Source organism: Microtus oregoni, unplaced genomic scaffold (genome assembly GCF_018167655.1).
Source record: "Microtus oregoni isolate MIOR12 unplaced genomic scaffold, Mior012 000002F_ref0000024, whole genome shotgun sequence".
In the NCBI taxonomy this organism is placed as follows: domain Eukaryota; kingdom Metazoa; phylum Chordata; class Mammalia; order Rodentia; family Cricetidae; genus Microtus; species Microtus oregoni.
Genome location: NW_024543061.1, coordinates 31,688,606 through 31,706,476, shown reverse-complemented (window position 1 = coordinate 31,706,476; position 17,871 = coordinate 31,688,606). Strand labels below are relative to the sequence as shown.

The 17,871-nt window shown below is 48.8% G+C and overlaps 1 protein-coding gene across 6 annotated transcripts in view; it reads left to right on the top strand.

Annotated features, from left to right (window-relative positions):
• Iqsec1 (IQ motif and Sec7 domain ArfGEF 1) overlaps positions 1-17,871 on the top strand; it is a 325,272-nt gene that overhangs the window by 189,882 nt on the left and 117,519 nt on the right. For 4 of the 6 annotated variants that reach the window (XM_041640160.1, XM_041640205.1, XM_041640177.1 and 1 more), the window contains one exon: positions 9,669-9,713. The exons of the other annotated variants lie outside the window; for them this stretch is intronic. In XM_041640160.1, coding sequence (XP_041496094.1) covers positions 9,669-9,713 — 45 coding nt within the window. The remainder of the gene's footprint in view (positions 1-9,668; positions 9,714-17,871) is intronic. 6 annotated transcript variants of the gene reach the window in all.

The following is a 17,871-nucleotide window of genomic DNA, read 5'->3' as shown; positions in this document are numbered from 1 at the left end:
TCACCTGTATGTATGTTTGTGTACTGCATGTGTTCCTGGTACCCGTGGGTGCCAGAAGAGGGACTTGGGTCCTCTAGAACTAGAGGTACAAATGGTTGTAAGCTGTCCAGTATGGGTGCTGGAACTCAAAATCAGGTCCTTTTCTTTGAGAGCAATACGTGCTCTTAACTGTTAAGCTGTCTCTGGCCCATTTTGTGATAAGGTAGTGTGGCATGGTAGGGAACATTCAATAGAATAAAATCATATATGCTGCTCATGGTAGGGAACATTTGCTAGAACAAAATCATTTGCCTCATAGTCAGGGAGCAAGACAAAGAAAGAAGAAGAGCCTAGGGTTCCACAGACCCCTTCACGGGCACACTCCAGAAAGATGCAAATGTTCTCTCACCTCTGAATTACTCTCATCTGGGGACCAAGCCTTTAACAGATAAGCCACCAAACTATTCTATCTTACCATGGTTAAGTCAACTGTGGCACATTCATGCCATGGAATACCACTCAGTAGTGAAAAGGAATATGGTACCTGGATGAGAATCAGGGAACCACGTTGAGTGAGAAAGACAGTCTTAAGCAGTCATATCCCCATGGCTATATCTGAATAACATTGTCAATGACACAGTTATAGAGATGAGCAGTAGCCAGAAGTCTGGGATTATGGAGAGGCAACATGATGAGTCTTTTTATGTGAGGCCACCCAGATGACAGAATTACACAACCATACACATGCACACACAGGCATGCATGCACATATGGACACACACATGGGGGCTTAAGTACTGTTATGAGTTCTGTGCCTTGATTGATGTCTTTTTCATAGAGGTAGTTGCTCTCTGCAATTAAGCAAGGTGTTTTTATTGTCATAGCCAAAGTGTGCATGCAGCAGCTCCCTATGTAGTCTGTGAATCTGAGGTTGTCTCAAAGGGGATGGGGCACCAAGACTCAGGAATGGTCCTTATGGACTCAGAGAATCCTGTGTGCAGCCAGGAATAGAAACACTGACCACTCCTATCCTTGTAGAGGAAACTAAGGCCAGAGACTATGGCTATGAGAAGATTGAAGCTAGCTCCTTGGCACCCAAGGTCTGGGCTCTTGGATGCTGCAGGTTGAAGGGCTGAGTTCCCACACTGATTCTCATCTATAATGTAAGCTTCAATGAGCTGTTATGTACATACAAGATGGGGTGCACTTCAGCAATGTGTGACTTATAGACCATCACAAATGAACATGTAACCAGCATTTAGTCCCCAGAACACACTGGAGCTGTGCCTCATCCTCCATCTCCCATCCAGTTCCAAGGAGCCTCTCTAACTCTCAATCACACAGAGCTGCCTGGCCTGCTCTTGAATGTGTCCTTGACTGATGCCCCTTACCAAGGAGGAAGCATTCAGTAGGTCCTGAAAAAGAAATGGAAGCTGTCTTCCCAGAATGCAGGAGAGCAGGGGTGGGGATAGAGTATGAAATAGCAGTGCTTACGATGGGGGTGGGGCCTCAGGCTGGCCCTGATGCTTTCCCAGGGTTATAGGAAAGGGGCTGCAGAGCCTGACTAGCTGGACCAGGAAATCCTCCAAGTCTCTGGGGTCCCCAAGATAGGGAGAAGCAGCTCCGGAGGGGTCAGAGGTGCTCGGAACAAGAGGTGGAAGGGATATGGTCTCCCCCTGACTCTCTGCTGCATATATAAATAGTGTATACAGGCAGATAAAAGAAGTCTCCATTCAACAGAATTAATGTGCTACTAAAATATGTTCATTTGTATTTTATTATAGACATTGTTATCATAATTAATATATGCATGACTTAATTTCACATGTGACAGCCTTTGGAATCCTCTCTTCTCATTCACGAAATTTAGAGTTCCTAGCATTGTTCTAAGTCCTTGAAGTATATTATTCTATTTAGTATTCACCAACATTACCAATGAGGAAGCGTTGTGGAGGTACAGACAGGTTAGCCACCTTGCCTAAGGTCACATAGCCAGTGTGGAACAGCAGGGATTCAAACACTGGCCCTTGGCTCTGAAGTTCAGGCCTTAGCCTCACAGATCTGGCATCTCAATGTTGTGCACACCGTCGTGGGGATCATGACCCTGTGGGGTCTCTTAAATGTCTTCAGTAGCACTTAGAGGCAGCTTGCCATTTCCCCTCTACAATCTCAAAAGACTTAGGGTGAATTTGTATCTCATTCAGGGGCCAGGCTAGGGTCCTGAATGCACACGTGCTGAGCAAGAAACAATGAGGAAAGAGAGGCAGGAATGGATCCCTGTCTTGGTTACCCAAGACCTCAGGCAGCCTGACTATATGGTGGGGGACAGAGAGTTTCAGGGTGGGATCCTCTCAGAGCTGGGCCTGGTCGCATGTGGAGGTCACCAAGACATGAAGGGACTGTGGAGTGGTCAGACTAGCCCCTGAGGAATCTCCTGAAGGCCAGGGACATGGTTTAGGGAAGTCAGGCATAAAGCCTTGTTATGTAGGTGGCAGCAGGGCCAGGTTTCCTTGCTGAGTAAGCCCTTGGCCCTGTGTCTTGCCTCACAGCTCCCATTGTTACATAGGGACTTTGCTGACTGAGTTTTCTGGTGGGAGGGTATTGTCCAGTCCATGCCCATGTCATCCTAGGACCAAACAAATTCCTCGAAAAAAAAAAAGATGAGGAGGGAAAAAAGAAGAAAATAGTCTTCATAGGATAGAAACGAGGTAGGCAGTAGGAGAGGGCTGCATCAAGGAATTAAGATTTGATATGTGAGTGGGGTTTTTAAGGGTGAGTCAGGGTTTACTGCTGGGAGTGGAATGGTGGTGTCTTAAGTGTGCTACTCCCAAGACTTTTCGTATCTACGAAAAGGAACGATTCCTTGTGTCATGTAAGATTCACAGGAGAGTAAGATGGGAGATGGGAGATGAACTTCCACTGCAGACTAGATATTGCAGTGGTCACAGCAGGGGTAATGCTGGGGGTAAAATCAGGAGTGAGGGAAGAATCCGTGTCCCATGGCAGGGTACGGACCTAGCACCATTTGGAGGCATCTTGTTACCTCACCCTGGTATTACTTTAAATAGAGTGTCTGTGGCTGAGCAGCCAGGCTTGGGGGATTGGGACTGGCTTACAAAGGCCAACTTGCCACCCATGTCTTCTTGGGTTCTGTTTATTAACCCTACCCACTGCCCCCTCAATGCCCTGATGACCACCCTGGAGCCCATATGAACTGTGAGCATTCTAGAAAGTTCTGGGACACTCTGACACCACCCTTCATGCTCCTCCTCTGCTTGGACTGTTCATTGGCACTCAGCCTTAGAGCTAGTGGTGTATGGTCCCAGGGAGCTCTGGCTCCAAGACAGAGATAGCTGTCATTGGCCTTCAGCAGAGAAGAGGCTCCAGCAAGGACCTCGTATGAGGACACTGGGGAAACTGAGGCTGAAACTTGAATTGCTGACATAAGCACCCAGCATTTTCTTGGAATGTCCAAGCCCTAGTGGTCACACAGTCTCCCAAAAGAGCAGTAGGCAGGTCCTGGGTAGGGAAGAGGCATGGTACCCACTGCAGCAGGAGAAGGTATTCAGTATGAGAAGGCAGCATGGCATTAGCAGGAAAGTCAGTCCCAGGGTGTCTTAGTCAATGTTCTGGCACTGTGAAGACACCATGGACAAGGTAACTCTTAGAAAGGAAGCATTTAATTGGGAGCTGGCTGACAGTTTCAGGAGCTTGGTTCATTATCGTCATAGCAGGGAGCATAGCAACAGGTAGAGAAGTAGCTAAGAGCTACCTCCTGATCCATTGGCAGAGATAGGCAGGCAAACAGATGGACAGACAGACAGACAGAGACTGACTGGGTCTAGAATGAGCTTTTGAAATTTCCAAGCCCACCTGACATACTTTCCCCAACAATACCACACCTGTTCCAAGAAGGCCACACCGCCTACTCCTTCTCAGTAGTGCCACTCCCTAGTGACAAAACATTCAAATAGATGAACCTATGGGGACTATTCTTATCCAAACCATCACATTCTAGTCCCTGACCCCCTTTGACTTATAAGTCATATCACAATGCAAAATGTATTTAAAATATCCCCATAATCTTTCACGGTCTTGACATTGTTTAAAAGTCCAAAGTCCAGGTCTCTTCTGAGACTCATGACAGTCTTAACTGTAACCCCCTGAAAATCAAATAAAAAAGAAGATCACATACTTGTCATGCAATGGCTCGGCTCCTTTTAGCTTTATTGACAACAGCACACTTCTCTCTTGGGCTGGCTCCACACCAGGTCTACGGCTCTCCTTGGCAGGTATCTCGTGACTCTGGCATCTCCAACATCACCTAGCAACCCTGACTTCATCTTCACAGCTGCACACAATGGCCTCTCTAAGCACCTGGGCAGGGACACCCTTGACACATGTCTGCCTCAGTGGAGGAGGGAGACTGCACATTGCCTTTCTTCTCATCTTGACTCTAAAGCCAGAACCAAGTGGCTGAAACTGCCAAGTTCTGCTGCTTGATGGGACTGGAACTTGGCTCCCTTGTTCAATTTCATTTGTACCCATTTTCTGTTGTTAATGGTTTCCTTCACTGCCTAATCTTTTCTTTGATTCCTTTTCACAGGTTGGACTCTTAGCTGAGTGCGGTCTTTCCCTAAGATCACCATTCCCTTTATTCCATTTAGCATTAGGCTTTTCTTTAAACTTATTTGCTTGTGCACCAGCTTTGGCTCCAGTGATACATTTCCTGGTGCTCCTTTTCTTCTCAGACTTGTACATTTTTGTATTTTTCCTTGCTCAGCTTGCTCCTGTTCAATATAGATATGCATAAGAATGACGACCAATAGCCATTCAACACACTCAGTACTAGGCTGTCTTGAATCTCCTCTACCAATTTAACCTCAGACAGATTTTTAGGACAAGGACAAAAAAAGAGCTACATTCTTTGCCAAATATCACACAAGATTGGTCTCTAGGCCACTTACTAATATTCTTCCTCTCTGAACCTTTTGATCTGGGCCATGATAATTCACATTGTTCTCTGCACCATTATCTTCCATGCTCCTACGTATTGGCCCATTAAACCCCACTTAAAGCATTCATCTGCTTTCCTAATCCAAAGTCTCAAAGTCTACATTCCCCCAACAAGTGGCTTGGTCAAGCCTGTCACTGCCATACCCCACTCCTGGTACCAACATCTGACTTAGTCACTGTTCTATTGCTGTGATGAGACACCATGACCAAGGGAACCCTTATAAAGGGAGGCATTTAATCTAGGGTGTGTGTTGATCCCATTGTGAGAGAATAATACCACTACTACAATTTTTGAACCAAATTCAAAGCAAACTTTAATTAAATGCTGGCCAGGATAGTGGACTCTGGTCAGATCCATTCCAGGGTTCCCAGAAAATGGTGACAAGTCACATTTTGCAGAGGGTTATAAAGGTTATAAACCCATAAGGCTATGTATTTCCCACAAGGTACAATAAGGAGCAAGCACATATCCAGATGTATTTGCTAGCTGCATGCCTTGCGCCTACATCCAGCCAGAGCATACATTCTGACGTATTTCCAGCCTGTGTACCTCCTGCCCACATGTAATCAAGCACGTGCTGTGCAGTTGGGTCAAGCAAACTTGTTTATGAGAGTGAAAACATGTGACTTGTTACCTTACATAAACAGTGGCCTCTAGTATTTCAGGAAATGTCTGTCTTTGGGCAAGAGGCTTACAAGTTAGAGGCACTTTGCTTCACGGGTCTCTTAGGCACAATAATTAAAACTTAAAACATAACTTTGGATCTCACATTTGTTTACAGTTTCAGGAGCTTAGTCCATTATGGCAGAGAGCAAGTTGGCAGGCAGGCATGGTGCTGACTAAGTAGCTAAGAGCTACATCCTGATCCATAGGCAGAGAGAGAATGGGTGTGTGCGCGTGCGTGCGTGCACGTGCATGTGTAAAGTCAGAGAAACAGAAAGACAAGATAGGGACTGGGCCTGGCATGGGCTTTTGACGCCTCAAAGCTCCCCCCTCCCCCCAGAGGCATACTTTTTCCAACAATGTCACATCTATTTCAACAAGACCACACCTTCTAACCTTTGTCAAATAGTATCACTCTCTGGTGACTAAGCATTCAAATATATGAGCCTATGGGTGACGGAGACTGCCAAACAGTAGGGCCTTCCTCCTGGACCCCAGGCTAGGCACAAACCATACCCAAACACCTGTTTTCACAGACAGATTCTTTATTAAGTGGGGAAGAAAAGTTAAAGTGGCTGCTTTCTGACTCAGACAGAACAACAGCAGCAAATGAGCTTGCAGGTATAATTTTTAAAAGGAGGAAAAGGGGTGGTCTGTGTTAGAATAGGGTAGGATGTGGTGCTAAAGGAGATGGGGACAGGGGAAAGGGGGCAGGCAGGTGTATTTGTCCCAGAGGGACAAAGGACTGCCTCTTGATAGAGATGACATATGAGCAAATGGCGGTTTATCAAGGTAAAGGGGGAAACACCGTGTTAGGATGAGGTATTCAGTTTTAATTTGGCATGTTAAGTAGGTGAGCCAAATGAGGCTCTTGATTGCCGGACTTTGGTATCATCCTCAGGAGGAGGTAGGGGCCAAATAAGAAAACAGACCTTGGTAGCTAGCTTTAGGTATATAATCTAATTTTTTTTTTAAAAAAAAAGAGTATGGTTTTATATTGTAGGATTAAGATATGAGGAAGTTTGGGGAAAAGCACTCAGATAAATCTGTATGTATGGTTGAGAACTTATGGTTGGTGTCTTAGGTAGGGTTTCTATTGCTGTGAAAAACACCATGACCACAGCAACTCTTATAAAGAAAAACATTGAATTGAGGCAGTAGCTTATAATTCAGAGGTTCAGTCCACTGTCATCATGGTGGGGAGCTTGGCAGTGTGCAGGCAGGCAGGCATAGTGCTGGTGCTGAGAGCGCTACATCTTACAGGCAATGGAAAGCAGGCTCTGTGTCACGCTGAGGGAAGCTTGAGCAAAAGAGACCTAAAAGCCCATCCCCACAGTGGCACACTCCCTCCAACAAGGCCACACATACTACAATAAAATCCAGTTATATTCGAACTACCACATTTTACTCGCTAGCCCTTATAAGCTTGTAATAATATCATAGTGCAAAATCCATTTAGTCCAACTTCAAAAGTCCCCGTAGTCTATAACAGTCTCACCAATGTTTAAAAGTCCAAAGTTCAAAGTCTCTTCTGAGACTCATGTAATCTCTTAACTATAATCCCCTATAAAATCAAAATAAAAAAAAAACTAGATCGCATACTTCCAATGTATAATGGCACAGGATATACATTACCATTTTAAAATGTAGGGAAGGGAGCACAACGAGAAAATATTGGACCCAAGCAAAACCAGAAACCAGCTGGGCAAACTCCAAACTATGCATCTCCTTCTCTGATGTCAAAATGCTCTTCAGATCTCCAACTCATTTCAGCTTTGTTGACTCCCACACAATTCGTTCTCATGGGCTGGTTCCACTCCCTGTTAGCGGCTCTCCTCGGCAGGTATTCCATGGCTCTGGCATCTCCACCTTCTTGGTTTCTCCAAGGCAATCCAGACTTTACTTTCACAGCTTCACACAGTGGTTTCTCTAGGCCTCCACTCGGGGACACCCCTGACATATGCCTGACCTCAGTGCCTTTCTCTGGGCATGAAGGCAAATTCCATAACCCATTTCTTCTATCCTTAGCTCTAAAGTCAGAACCACATGGCTGAAGCCGCCAAGTTCTTCTGCTTTGATGGGGATGGATCATGCCCATTGTTCAATTACATCTTCACCAGCTTTCTGTTTTTGATGGTTACCTTTATTATCTAAACTTAACTGTTCTAGAACTTGCTCTGTAGACCAGGGTGGGCTTGAACTCAGAGATCCACCAGTATCTGTCTCCCAGTGCTGGGATTAAAGGCATGCCACACCATACCCAACTCTAAGCTTTTCTTTAGTTCCTTTCCACAAATTGGAAACTTAGCTGGGTGGGGTCTTGCCTGATGTCACCACTCCCTTTATTCCTATTCTTAATCTGTTTATCTCCTTAAATACAGAATTTAGCTCTATTCTGCTTCCTGGTGCTCCTTTTCTTCCCAAATTTTACATTTTCTTTCTCCTTTCATTATAAATCTTCATCAGAGTTACCACTAATAACCACACAACAGAGTCTGTGCTACTAGGCTAGGCTGTTTTGAGAGTCCCTCTGCCAAGAGAATTAATACAAATCTCTTTACTTTAGCCTCAGACAGACTCTTCAGACAAGGGCAAAAAGCAGCCATATTCCTCACCAAAATATAACAAGAATTATCTCAAGACAACATATTCAAATTCTTCTCCTCTGAAACCTCTTGAGCCATTGCTCCCCCCACAGTTCAAATTACTCTTAGCACGGCTGTCTTCCATGTTCCTGTCAGTATGGCCCACTAAGCAGTGCTTAAAGCATTCCACTGCTTTCCTAACCCAAAGTACCAAAGTCCCAATTTCTCCAAACAAAAACATGGTCAAGCCTATCACAGTAATACCCCAGTCCCTGGTACCAACTCTGTCTTAGTTGGGGTCTCTAATGCTATGAAGGGACACCATGACTACAGAAACTCTTATAAAGGAAAACATCTGATTGAGGTGACAGCTTAGTTTCAGAGATTCAGTCCATTATCATCATAGCAGGGAGCATGGCAGCTGGGGGTCCGGCCGTGTGCAGCAGACATGGTGCTACACCTTGATCAGAAAGCAACAGGACATGGTCTCTAATCTATGGTTTTTAGCAAGACAGAGGGAATGGGAGAGAAGGGCAAGACCTGCCAAAGCCATGCTCACCATGCTCAAGCTGGCCAGAGTCCTTTCAGTGGGAGCTATTTTTATTCGAACCACCACACAGGGCATGTCTCTGTCCTAACAAACGCTCCCACAGATAGAAGGTGCCACCTGGAGCCCTTCACTCTGATGCTGTAGGACAACGGATAGAGTGTGGAGTGTGGTCCTGGGCAGAAGCTTGCTTCATTGCTATTTCCTTGTTAGACACAGGGAAACTGAGGCATAGGATGGGGAAAGACAACAAACTTATTTCACAGCTGGTATATGATTGGGTCAAAATACGGTTCTATTCCGGCCAGTCCCTGACCATACCCATTAGCCCAGCTGCAATTTGATCAAATAAAGAAGTTGGGAGCGAGGCTTTGGGGCCCAGAGCTGGATGCTAGGGCTGTGGACGAGGGGCATGGAAGCTGTAATGCCTGGTCAAGACTCTTTAAGAAAGGAATGTGGCGGTGTCTTGTCAACCATATGCAAATTTAAATGCCAGCCCCATGCCTACATGCAGCAGCAGTAGGGAGCTTGCTTATGCCCAAGGTCCCCTATCATGATTCCCAGCATCCACATTTCCCCTCTAGGGTGAGGGGGATAATCCTAGTCATGAGAGCTGCATGACCCTGACCGCAGTGCTTGGTCTCCCCAGCCTTAGTTTCCCCATCCGAGAAGGGGGCAGATGGATTGACATTGTCAAAGACTCTCTGTCCCAGCACCAGGCTGAGATGACGGTGGCAGTGCCACCTCTGGGGACAAAAGAGAAAGGTTGAAGCACATGGTTTCTTGTCTGAGGCCACCCATGTGACCTGAGTGGGCAGGGTGCCCAAGGGGCTTGCTGTGGGACTGTTGGTAACCCTGTCTCGTTTTACCACCCCAGGAGCTCCCTGGAGACCGGAAGCAGCCTCTCCACTGACCGATACAGGTACTGTCCTGCATCTGCGTCTCCTGTCTCAGGGCCACCAAGGCCGATGTTTTCTGAATGAACCTAGGATGGAGAGGAGGCCTTGGGAGTGGGGAAGAACTGACCCACTAGGAGCTTCACCTCCGACTTCGCTAGATAGATACCAGAGGTCCTATTGATGTAGCCCCTGAAAATACATACAATTTAAGTAGATCCCCCAAGCAAGGGCTTAGCCCAAGGCCTCCCCAAGAGCAGAATTGGGGTTCCCTGGAGGTCAGACTGTGCTGAGGCTTATTGCTGCAAGATCCAAGGCTGGGGTTCCCCTGAGGAGCAGCCTGCAGCAGGCAGTTCCCATGACAACCAAAGCTGGAGTTGGTGAGAACTGGGGATTTCCTTTGATTGGCAGTGTGCTGGAGGGCATGGCACTGCCTCTGTATGTTTCAGATCCCAATATTCTTACCCAGGGTCTTCAGAAAGAATGCACTTTTTTTTGTAACCAATAGAGATTGGATACTCAGCTGGGCATGCAGCTCAGTTGGTAGCATGATTGCTTAGCATGCAGAAGTCCTTGTTTCATCTCCTTAAATCAAGTATGGTGGTGCATATCTGTGGTCCCTGCACTTGGGAGATGGAGACAAAAGGATAGGAAGTTCCAGGTCATTCTTGCCTACACAGCAAGCCCAAGGCTAGCCTGGGCTACTTGAGACTTGCCTCAGAAACAAACAAAAGTTAAAACCCAAAATAGATTAGATATTGGGCAGAAGTGGTTCCGAGAACCGTGTGAATGAGTGTGTGTGTGTGTGTGTGTGTGTGTGTGTGTGTGTGTGTGTGTTGTGCTGTGGTGAGGTTGGGGGTACATCTGCACTATATTGTGTGAGTTAACGTAAGCTTTCTCATTTGGGGTTGTATTGTGAGCCATTCCCATGAAAGGGCCCAGTCTGCGCAGGGCTGAGGGTGAGGTGGGATGTGGCCACTAAGGAACTGGGCTTGTGGAAGAGAGGAAGCTCTTGTGGTGTAAACCCATCACTAGGCACACTAAGTAGTGCTGGATACCGTCAGGATACAGATGATGCTATATAGAAATATGAAAGTTGTGCTGGACAATTCCTAGCCCTTGTGTGTGCTCCCATTTCCAGAACTGGGCATTGCCCCCGGGATGTGAGGACTGGGTGTGACACACGTGTATTTACACAGTCCTGTACATGTGCACTCCAGTAACACCTGCTACTACGATGGGTTTATTTAGTGATACCCAGTGATATAGGACAGCTGTGGCCCTATGACAGACATTCTTGCTCAGTATGCAGCCAGGGAGGCACAGCTGGGGTCTCAGTCTTGGGGTCCTGGTGTTCATGCTGTCCCAGTCCCACACACATGAGTGACACACTTTACATACCAGCTCCTCGTGCACTTATCAGACTCTTACATACATGAGATCCAGAACATGAGATCCTCAAACTTGCCCATGGACTTCCACGCCCCAGTACTAGGGCATGCCAGGACCACAACCCACCTCAGGACATAGTCCATGCTCACACTTGGATACACTCACAGTTCCCACCCAAGGCTTGCTAAGGGTGCCCACATGTCTATGGGTATCCCTGGGCCCTGGGGGAAAAGGTTCAAGAAACTCTAGTGGGCATCAGAACCCTTGCCCTTTTCTTAAACCCAGTGGGGTCACTAAAAGCAGTATCTCCTCCTGCATGATCTCTTTGGCCATCTCAACAGACATGGGGGCCTACCAGAGGAAGGGCCATAAAGCTCTGGAGTGAAGGGGGAAGCGGGTGGATGGACTTCTTGACTCAGGGTGTGTGGGGCCCCCCACTGACTTGAGTATGACTGTACAGTTCTCATCATAGCCAGTCTGAGCTCTCTCCAGACCAGGCAGGGCCCATAGCCCTATTTGACCTTAAAGCCAAAACTACAGTGTTTCACTCCTTACAGTGTTCTGGGGGTCAGAGGAAGGCTCAGGTGGCTACTCCTCCTCTGGCCCTGGTTCCTGGGTACCCATGGGTGTCAAGCCCTTAGGACACCACAGCCACAGTCCCGTCACCCTTGCAGAGCTTCTGTGTGGCAGGGCCTGGCAGCAAAGGCACAAACTCTGCTTCTTAGTGTAATGTGTGGGGGAGGAGGATGACAAGGAATTGTGAAGGAAAAGAGTAAACGGCACAGAGTGACCAGAGAGAGGGTAGGGGCAGTGGTTCTGAGGAGGCTCAGTTAGCCAGCCTTGAGGCGGGATCCACATCTCTGCTAGAAACAACTAGTGCAAAGGCCCTGAGGTAGAGCATGTTCAGCGTGTTTACAACACAGCATTGAGGCAGTTGCTAAGTGACATCTGCTGGAGTCTCTGCCACCTGGCTGCGACATGGGACCTGCTTTGGAATCCTCACAGCCCCCTTAGATCTGCTAGAGACAGCTCAGTGTGCCCATTCTACACATGAGCAAGATGGACCCAGAGAAATCTGGTCCAGAAACACTGGACCAGATCTGTGACTCAGACCCAGGGCTCCACTGCATCCCTCCTGCCCCCGGCCTCTGTGGCCTTCTTAAGTGGCAGAGGTCTGCAAGTTCCTAAGAAAAGCATGTTCCAAGCTCTGGTGGAGGGGTGTCACATGCTTGTCCCTGCCCCACCCCACAAAGGTTCTGAAGGCACTGCAGCCTGGGAAATCAGAAACAAAGGTCCCGGCCAGTAATTGCCTCCTTTCACAGGCATAGCCAGCTTCCTCTGCCATACACGTGAGAGGGAAGCCAATGTCCTTGTCCCGGGGAGGGGGGGGGTGGCACTCTGGGTGGGGGAGGGGAGACAGCCTAAGCCACCTTGGCAAACAGGCTCATCTCTCAGGCAGATGGCTACCTTGCTTTCCCTGCCTGCCCCCAGCTGTCCTGCTCACTCATCAGCTCTGAGAATGCTGGTGTAACCCTTCCCCTTCCCCAGCTGTGGAGTTCGCTCTGGCCCCTGCAGCCCTCTAGCCCAGTAGCCCCAGGGACCCACTCCCTAGGTTCTATCCACTATGACAGATTGGTGACACGTCATGTCATCTCTGGTTAAGAATATCTCTTCTAGCCACAGAGCTTGCTGGTGGCTGCAGGTGAAAATGCCCCGCCTTTGTACAGTAAGAATCTCCACTCTGCGCCTAGGAGCTGGATCTTCTGGTTCAGGATGTACAGAGCTCATGTGTAAGACATCAGGTCTCTCCTGGCTGCTGGACTCGGGACTCTGTGGATACATCTTGAGCGCAGAATGTTTCCTGAGCCTCTGTAGTTGGTAGTTGGTAGATTTCAAGCCTGAGGTGGCCAAGTGAGTGTGGCACTTTGGAAAGTCCCTTGGGTTCTGAGATTGTCCCCGTTGCCATCTAAGGTCCTCACACTTGCCACTGCTGATGGTGGAGCAGCTGCTGGTGCAGACACTGATGGAAAGATGTGATCCCTCTTGGGGGAGGGGGCACTCCAAGCTGTGGGTCAGACATGAAGAGGCCGGCATTCAGGAGGAATCACACATGGGGGGCAAGAGAAGCTGTGCTGCTTTATTGGGACATTTGGGAAGGTAAGCATCTGAGAAATAATGAGTGTATGATCTGGTATGTGGCACTTCTAGCAGAGGGAACCCAGCACAGAACTAGAAGGATGTATCAAGGGGAAATGGGGACAGCTAGGCAATGTATCCGGGTATCAGAGGGGTCAGACAGATAAGCAGAGTCCCTGAGAGCTGCTTGGTGAGGGAACCCTATCTTTATTCTGAGTGCAGCAGGGGGCTCATGCTGGTGTCTGGAACTAAAATGATTTATTAAGGTCCCTGGCTGGTATGTGAAGAATAGGCCACTGGGGTTGGTAGTCAGTAAGCCAGCTTAAGGGCAGGGAAAGGGCAGGATTCGGCTTCTGGCCTATAGCTACCAGGCCTCATGGCCTTCAGAGTCCCCAACTCAGCCCTGAAAACAATGCTTCTGTTTGGCCGTGGCCCCTCAGCCCAGCCACTGCCCTCCCACCCTCCCTCATTAGCCACAGGAGTCTCTTCCAGCAGCCAATGAACGGCTGTCATTGCGGTTCCATTTTAGATTTTATCAATGTGTCCCTGTCGCCTGGGCAACGGTGCTGGCGGCCTTGTCAGTCTTTCCTACTGCCTTTCAGAGCCCAGTTACTCCCACCGTGTGGTTACATGGTGAGTTTTCAGTCTTGCAGGCCAGGCTGGGATTCCGCCACATGTAATTTATGTGGCAGCGGAGGGCAGTGTCCGTCAGTCACCTGGACCCCTCCCTCACTGCTCCCCCTGGGCCTGCCCCGTCCCTGCCACTCAGTCAGGGCAGGTGGGTGGACACTGGCTTGCCATCAGAAGTGGCCTAGTTGGAAAAAGGGCTGGAAGAGCAGCTGCAGAAGCCGTCACTCTCAGGCTCCTCAGGAAGATGGGTTGGGGGCCCCCACAGATCAGCATAGCCAGGGATGCCCTGGTTTGCTCTGGGGACCCCAAAGGGAGCCCCCAGAAGCACTGGGCACCAGAGACAGCAACAGCGTGAGCCTGCCCTGTGAGAGCGTGCACGCGGATGAGCTGCAGGCTTTTGTGCTTGCTGCTCTTTGTATTGGAGGCGCGCACTGTGTGAGCTGCACCAGGCAGAGCTGGGCCATGTGAGTGGGGGCCCGCAGCAGGGATCAGCAGCCAGGCCTCCACCTCCCAGCAGCCCCTTGCTGTGTCTTTCTGGAGATACCACTACAGTCCGCTAGAGACTGGAAAGTGAAAATGCTCAAGTTCAAGGCCTTCTGCCTGGATTACTGGCAATTCCTGTGCCTGCAGCCGCTGCATGGGGCCTATAAAAGGTAAGCAAATCCTCCTCTACAAAGGGCCTGGGTCATGAGGGCAATGGGTCCTAGAAGGAAAGTTCACCCTGCATCTGCCCAGCTACAGGACTGTCTTATCTCAGCTCAGGATCCCCGCCACTGGGCCAAGAATGTCAGTGGACTTAGTGTGGTCCACTCTGCAACTCGGCTTAACTCCCTCTCCTCTCCTCTCCTTCATGCCTGCCATACCTGCAAAGGTATGGCTCCTTGACTGTGCTAGGGTGCAGCACTGCTCAAAATTCTTGTTGCTGGGTCAAGCCAGGGAGCCGGTGAGGTGCTGTACAGGTCTGACTCCCAGGAGGCCAGTGATGGGAGCCAGGAGTTCCTAGCCTGTAGCCACACTCTGTCCAGTAGCAAAGGCTGCTGTGACAAGTGCATTTGATTGACTACCACTCAGCACAGATCTGCCATGGCAGGTGTGGAGGACACCTGACCTGGAAATCAGAGGACAAAGTTGAAGCGTCTTCTCTCCAAGTGCCACCTGGGGCACCTGGGGTAGTTTTCCTCTTTGAGCCACAATTTCCCCGTCAGCAGGGATTTGGACCTGATGCCACTGTAGTGAGTAGGATTTGAGTGTTGCTTCCTGGAGTGACAAGGACTGCAGAGGCTGCAAGCCTGTGTGTGTGTGCGCGTGTGTGCGTGTGTGTTTCTAAATGGATAACTGTGTGAGAGTGGCTGTGTGTATATATAGGAGGGATTGTGAGTTTTTGTGTATATCTGTGGAAAGTATATATAGTGTAAATGTGTGTGTGTGTGTGTGTGTATTTGTGTGTGTGGTCTTCATGCACACCTTGTTTGAGTCACTCATGCTCTGCAAAAGAGAACTGTGTGTGGCCATGGCAGGGTCATCTGAATGACTGTAGTTACAGACTCTGAGGAACAAACTATTTCGTCTACTCTGGGGAATTAGTTTTTCCTGATTCACACTCTGTGAAGTCCACGGCCATTAGTATGCATGCAGTTCTGGGAAAGTGTGGTAGCTTCGCTTTCACTCCCAAAGGGCTTTTTTGGAGGAGGCGCCTAGGGTCCCACAGCCACCATAGAAAGGAAGTCCCCATACTTGGGTGAGTGCCAAGCAGTGAGGCCCATCCTGCATCTGATTACGCCAGCTATATTAGCACTAGGTGCTCATGCCAGGGCCTTAGCACACACAGAACACACAGCTGGAGAAACTTTTGTCTCTCAGGTTCTGTGTGTAGCCCTCCAGGACTGGATGCCCTCTGTCCAGGAACACCTGTGCCCGATCCTCACTGTGTGTGTGTGTGTGTGTGTAACATTATTATACTCTTGTTAATCTCCGCAAGAAAAACTCAGAAAGCCCTTCATGAGGGTGATTCAGGACAGACCCAAGCACAGACCCATGCCTGAATGCCTGAGGATTAGAACTAGGTCTCTCTGCCCTCAGCTAGACTGTTATCTATAGCTTCAGACCATATCGATGCCAGGGCTGTGAGGCAGGCAGCGGAGCAGATCCTGTCAGTTGGAGAAGGTATGTGGTCAGAGTCCTGGCAGAGCAGAGGGTCTGGGTCTGAGCGGGGGTTTCCAGAAGTGACCTTTCATGGCATAGGCCGTGTCTGAAGGGCTATGCTGGGAATCCCAGCAGAAAAAAAGGCGTAACATGAGACAAACCTAGGGACTTTGAGAAAGCATGGGGTCTTTAGGACACGAGAAAAGCCACGGGACACCAGGTCAACGTGTTTTGCCCTAATCACTGGAGAGCCCACTAAGGATCTTGGGTGTGGCAAGCCCAGGTTTCCACTCAGGACAGACCAAGCCAGCAACAGCCCCTCCCACCCATCTGTGCCCTTTCCTCCAGGGCTCCCAGCCTGCCAGGGGAAACCCACTAACAAGCTTTAACACTGAGGCAGGAATGGACAGCTGCAAGACTCTGTAGCATGCGGGAGGCCCCCAGGAGGAGCTGGGAAGGCTTACTGCTGGCCATGATATCTGAACTGTGCCTGGGGGCAGGCGTTGGATTTGGTTGCCAGGACAGGGCCTGCCCCAACACTGAGCAATGCCTGTGTATTTAGAGTAATCAAAGGCTAGGTGAAAGCATTGGGGAAATTCAGGGAATGAGGTTACAAAGAAAGGCAGGGTGATGGTGTAAATGCTGAGGCCCAGACACCTGCTGCCTGTGAGACTCCATTGTAGGCACTGACTTTCAGTACTGACCCCATGCAGTGGGGGATGGGCACATCCCACTTTCTAGGTGAAAAAACTGAGGTACAGGGGAGAAATACTTTGGCTTTTGTTACAAGACTGGTCAGGAGTAGTCATAAGGTAAGCACCCTGTTGAGCCAGAGAAGTCCCTTGAGCTCGCCTAGAGCTGGTGGCTATCCACTGTGGTGAGCACCGTGCCCAAGCAGGAGTTTAGTCCTCTTTCCATCCACTGCTGACCACAGCCATGAGGGTGTATCAGCAAAGTGGGCAGGAACTTTGGATTCGGCCGGCTCCCGCCTGGCCAAGAGCTTTGGAAAGTCTTTTCCATTTTCTAATGCTCTTCTAGCCATTCTCTAAGGTGGCCAGGTCTGCTGAACCCAGCTCTAGACGCGTTGGGAGACTAGGGAAAAGTGCGGGAAAGTGCTGGAGGCTCTGGACTACTGCACAGCCCCAGGGGCCCTCCTAACAGAGGCTTTGAGCACAGCCACTTGGCATTTCGCCGGATGCCATATTTCCTTGTTTAAAACTGCAACCCAAAACTTAAAGAGTATGAAAAGGGTGTTGTGCAGACAATGCATAATTAACCACTTCTAAACACAGGGTGTGCCAGGCTCCCTTGAAGCTGTTAATTATTCTTCATTAGTGATCTTAAATTAATGTAGACTGATTCTGGAGCCCCGCCAGTGGCTGGGCCTGGTTGGAGCTTGTGACTTCTTTCAACCAGAAGCCATATCGAACTGTTCAGGAATGCCTCTGTTTTCTGCTGCTGGGGTGGGGAGCTATAGACTCTCTATCTGTGATAGGAGCAAGGACTTTCTGGCTGGCCAGATCTGGGGGTACTGTTAATGAAATAAAGCAGATACGGAGAAAACAGAAGAGCTTTCTGTCCTTTGGCTTCCATAGGATGGTCCTATGTGTGCTTCCAATTCTCATCCTACCTGCATCCTAGAACCAGGCCCCAACAGGACCTCAGGTCAGTAGCAGGAATTTCCAGGCATGGTTTGGTAACTTGACCATTACAAAATATGGGTTTCTACATTTTGAACTTGATATACAGAACACTATGTTCTGCTATTTGCTTTAAATGTCTTATGGTAAAAATATGTAACAATAAACCTGATATTAAGACAAATGAACAACAACAAAAAAAATATTGAACCTAGTGGCAGGGCACACCTTTAACTCCAGCACT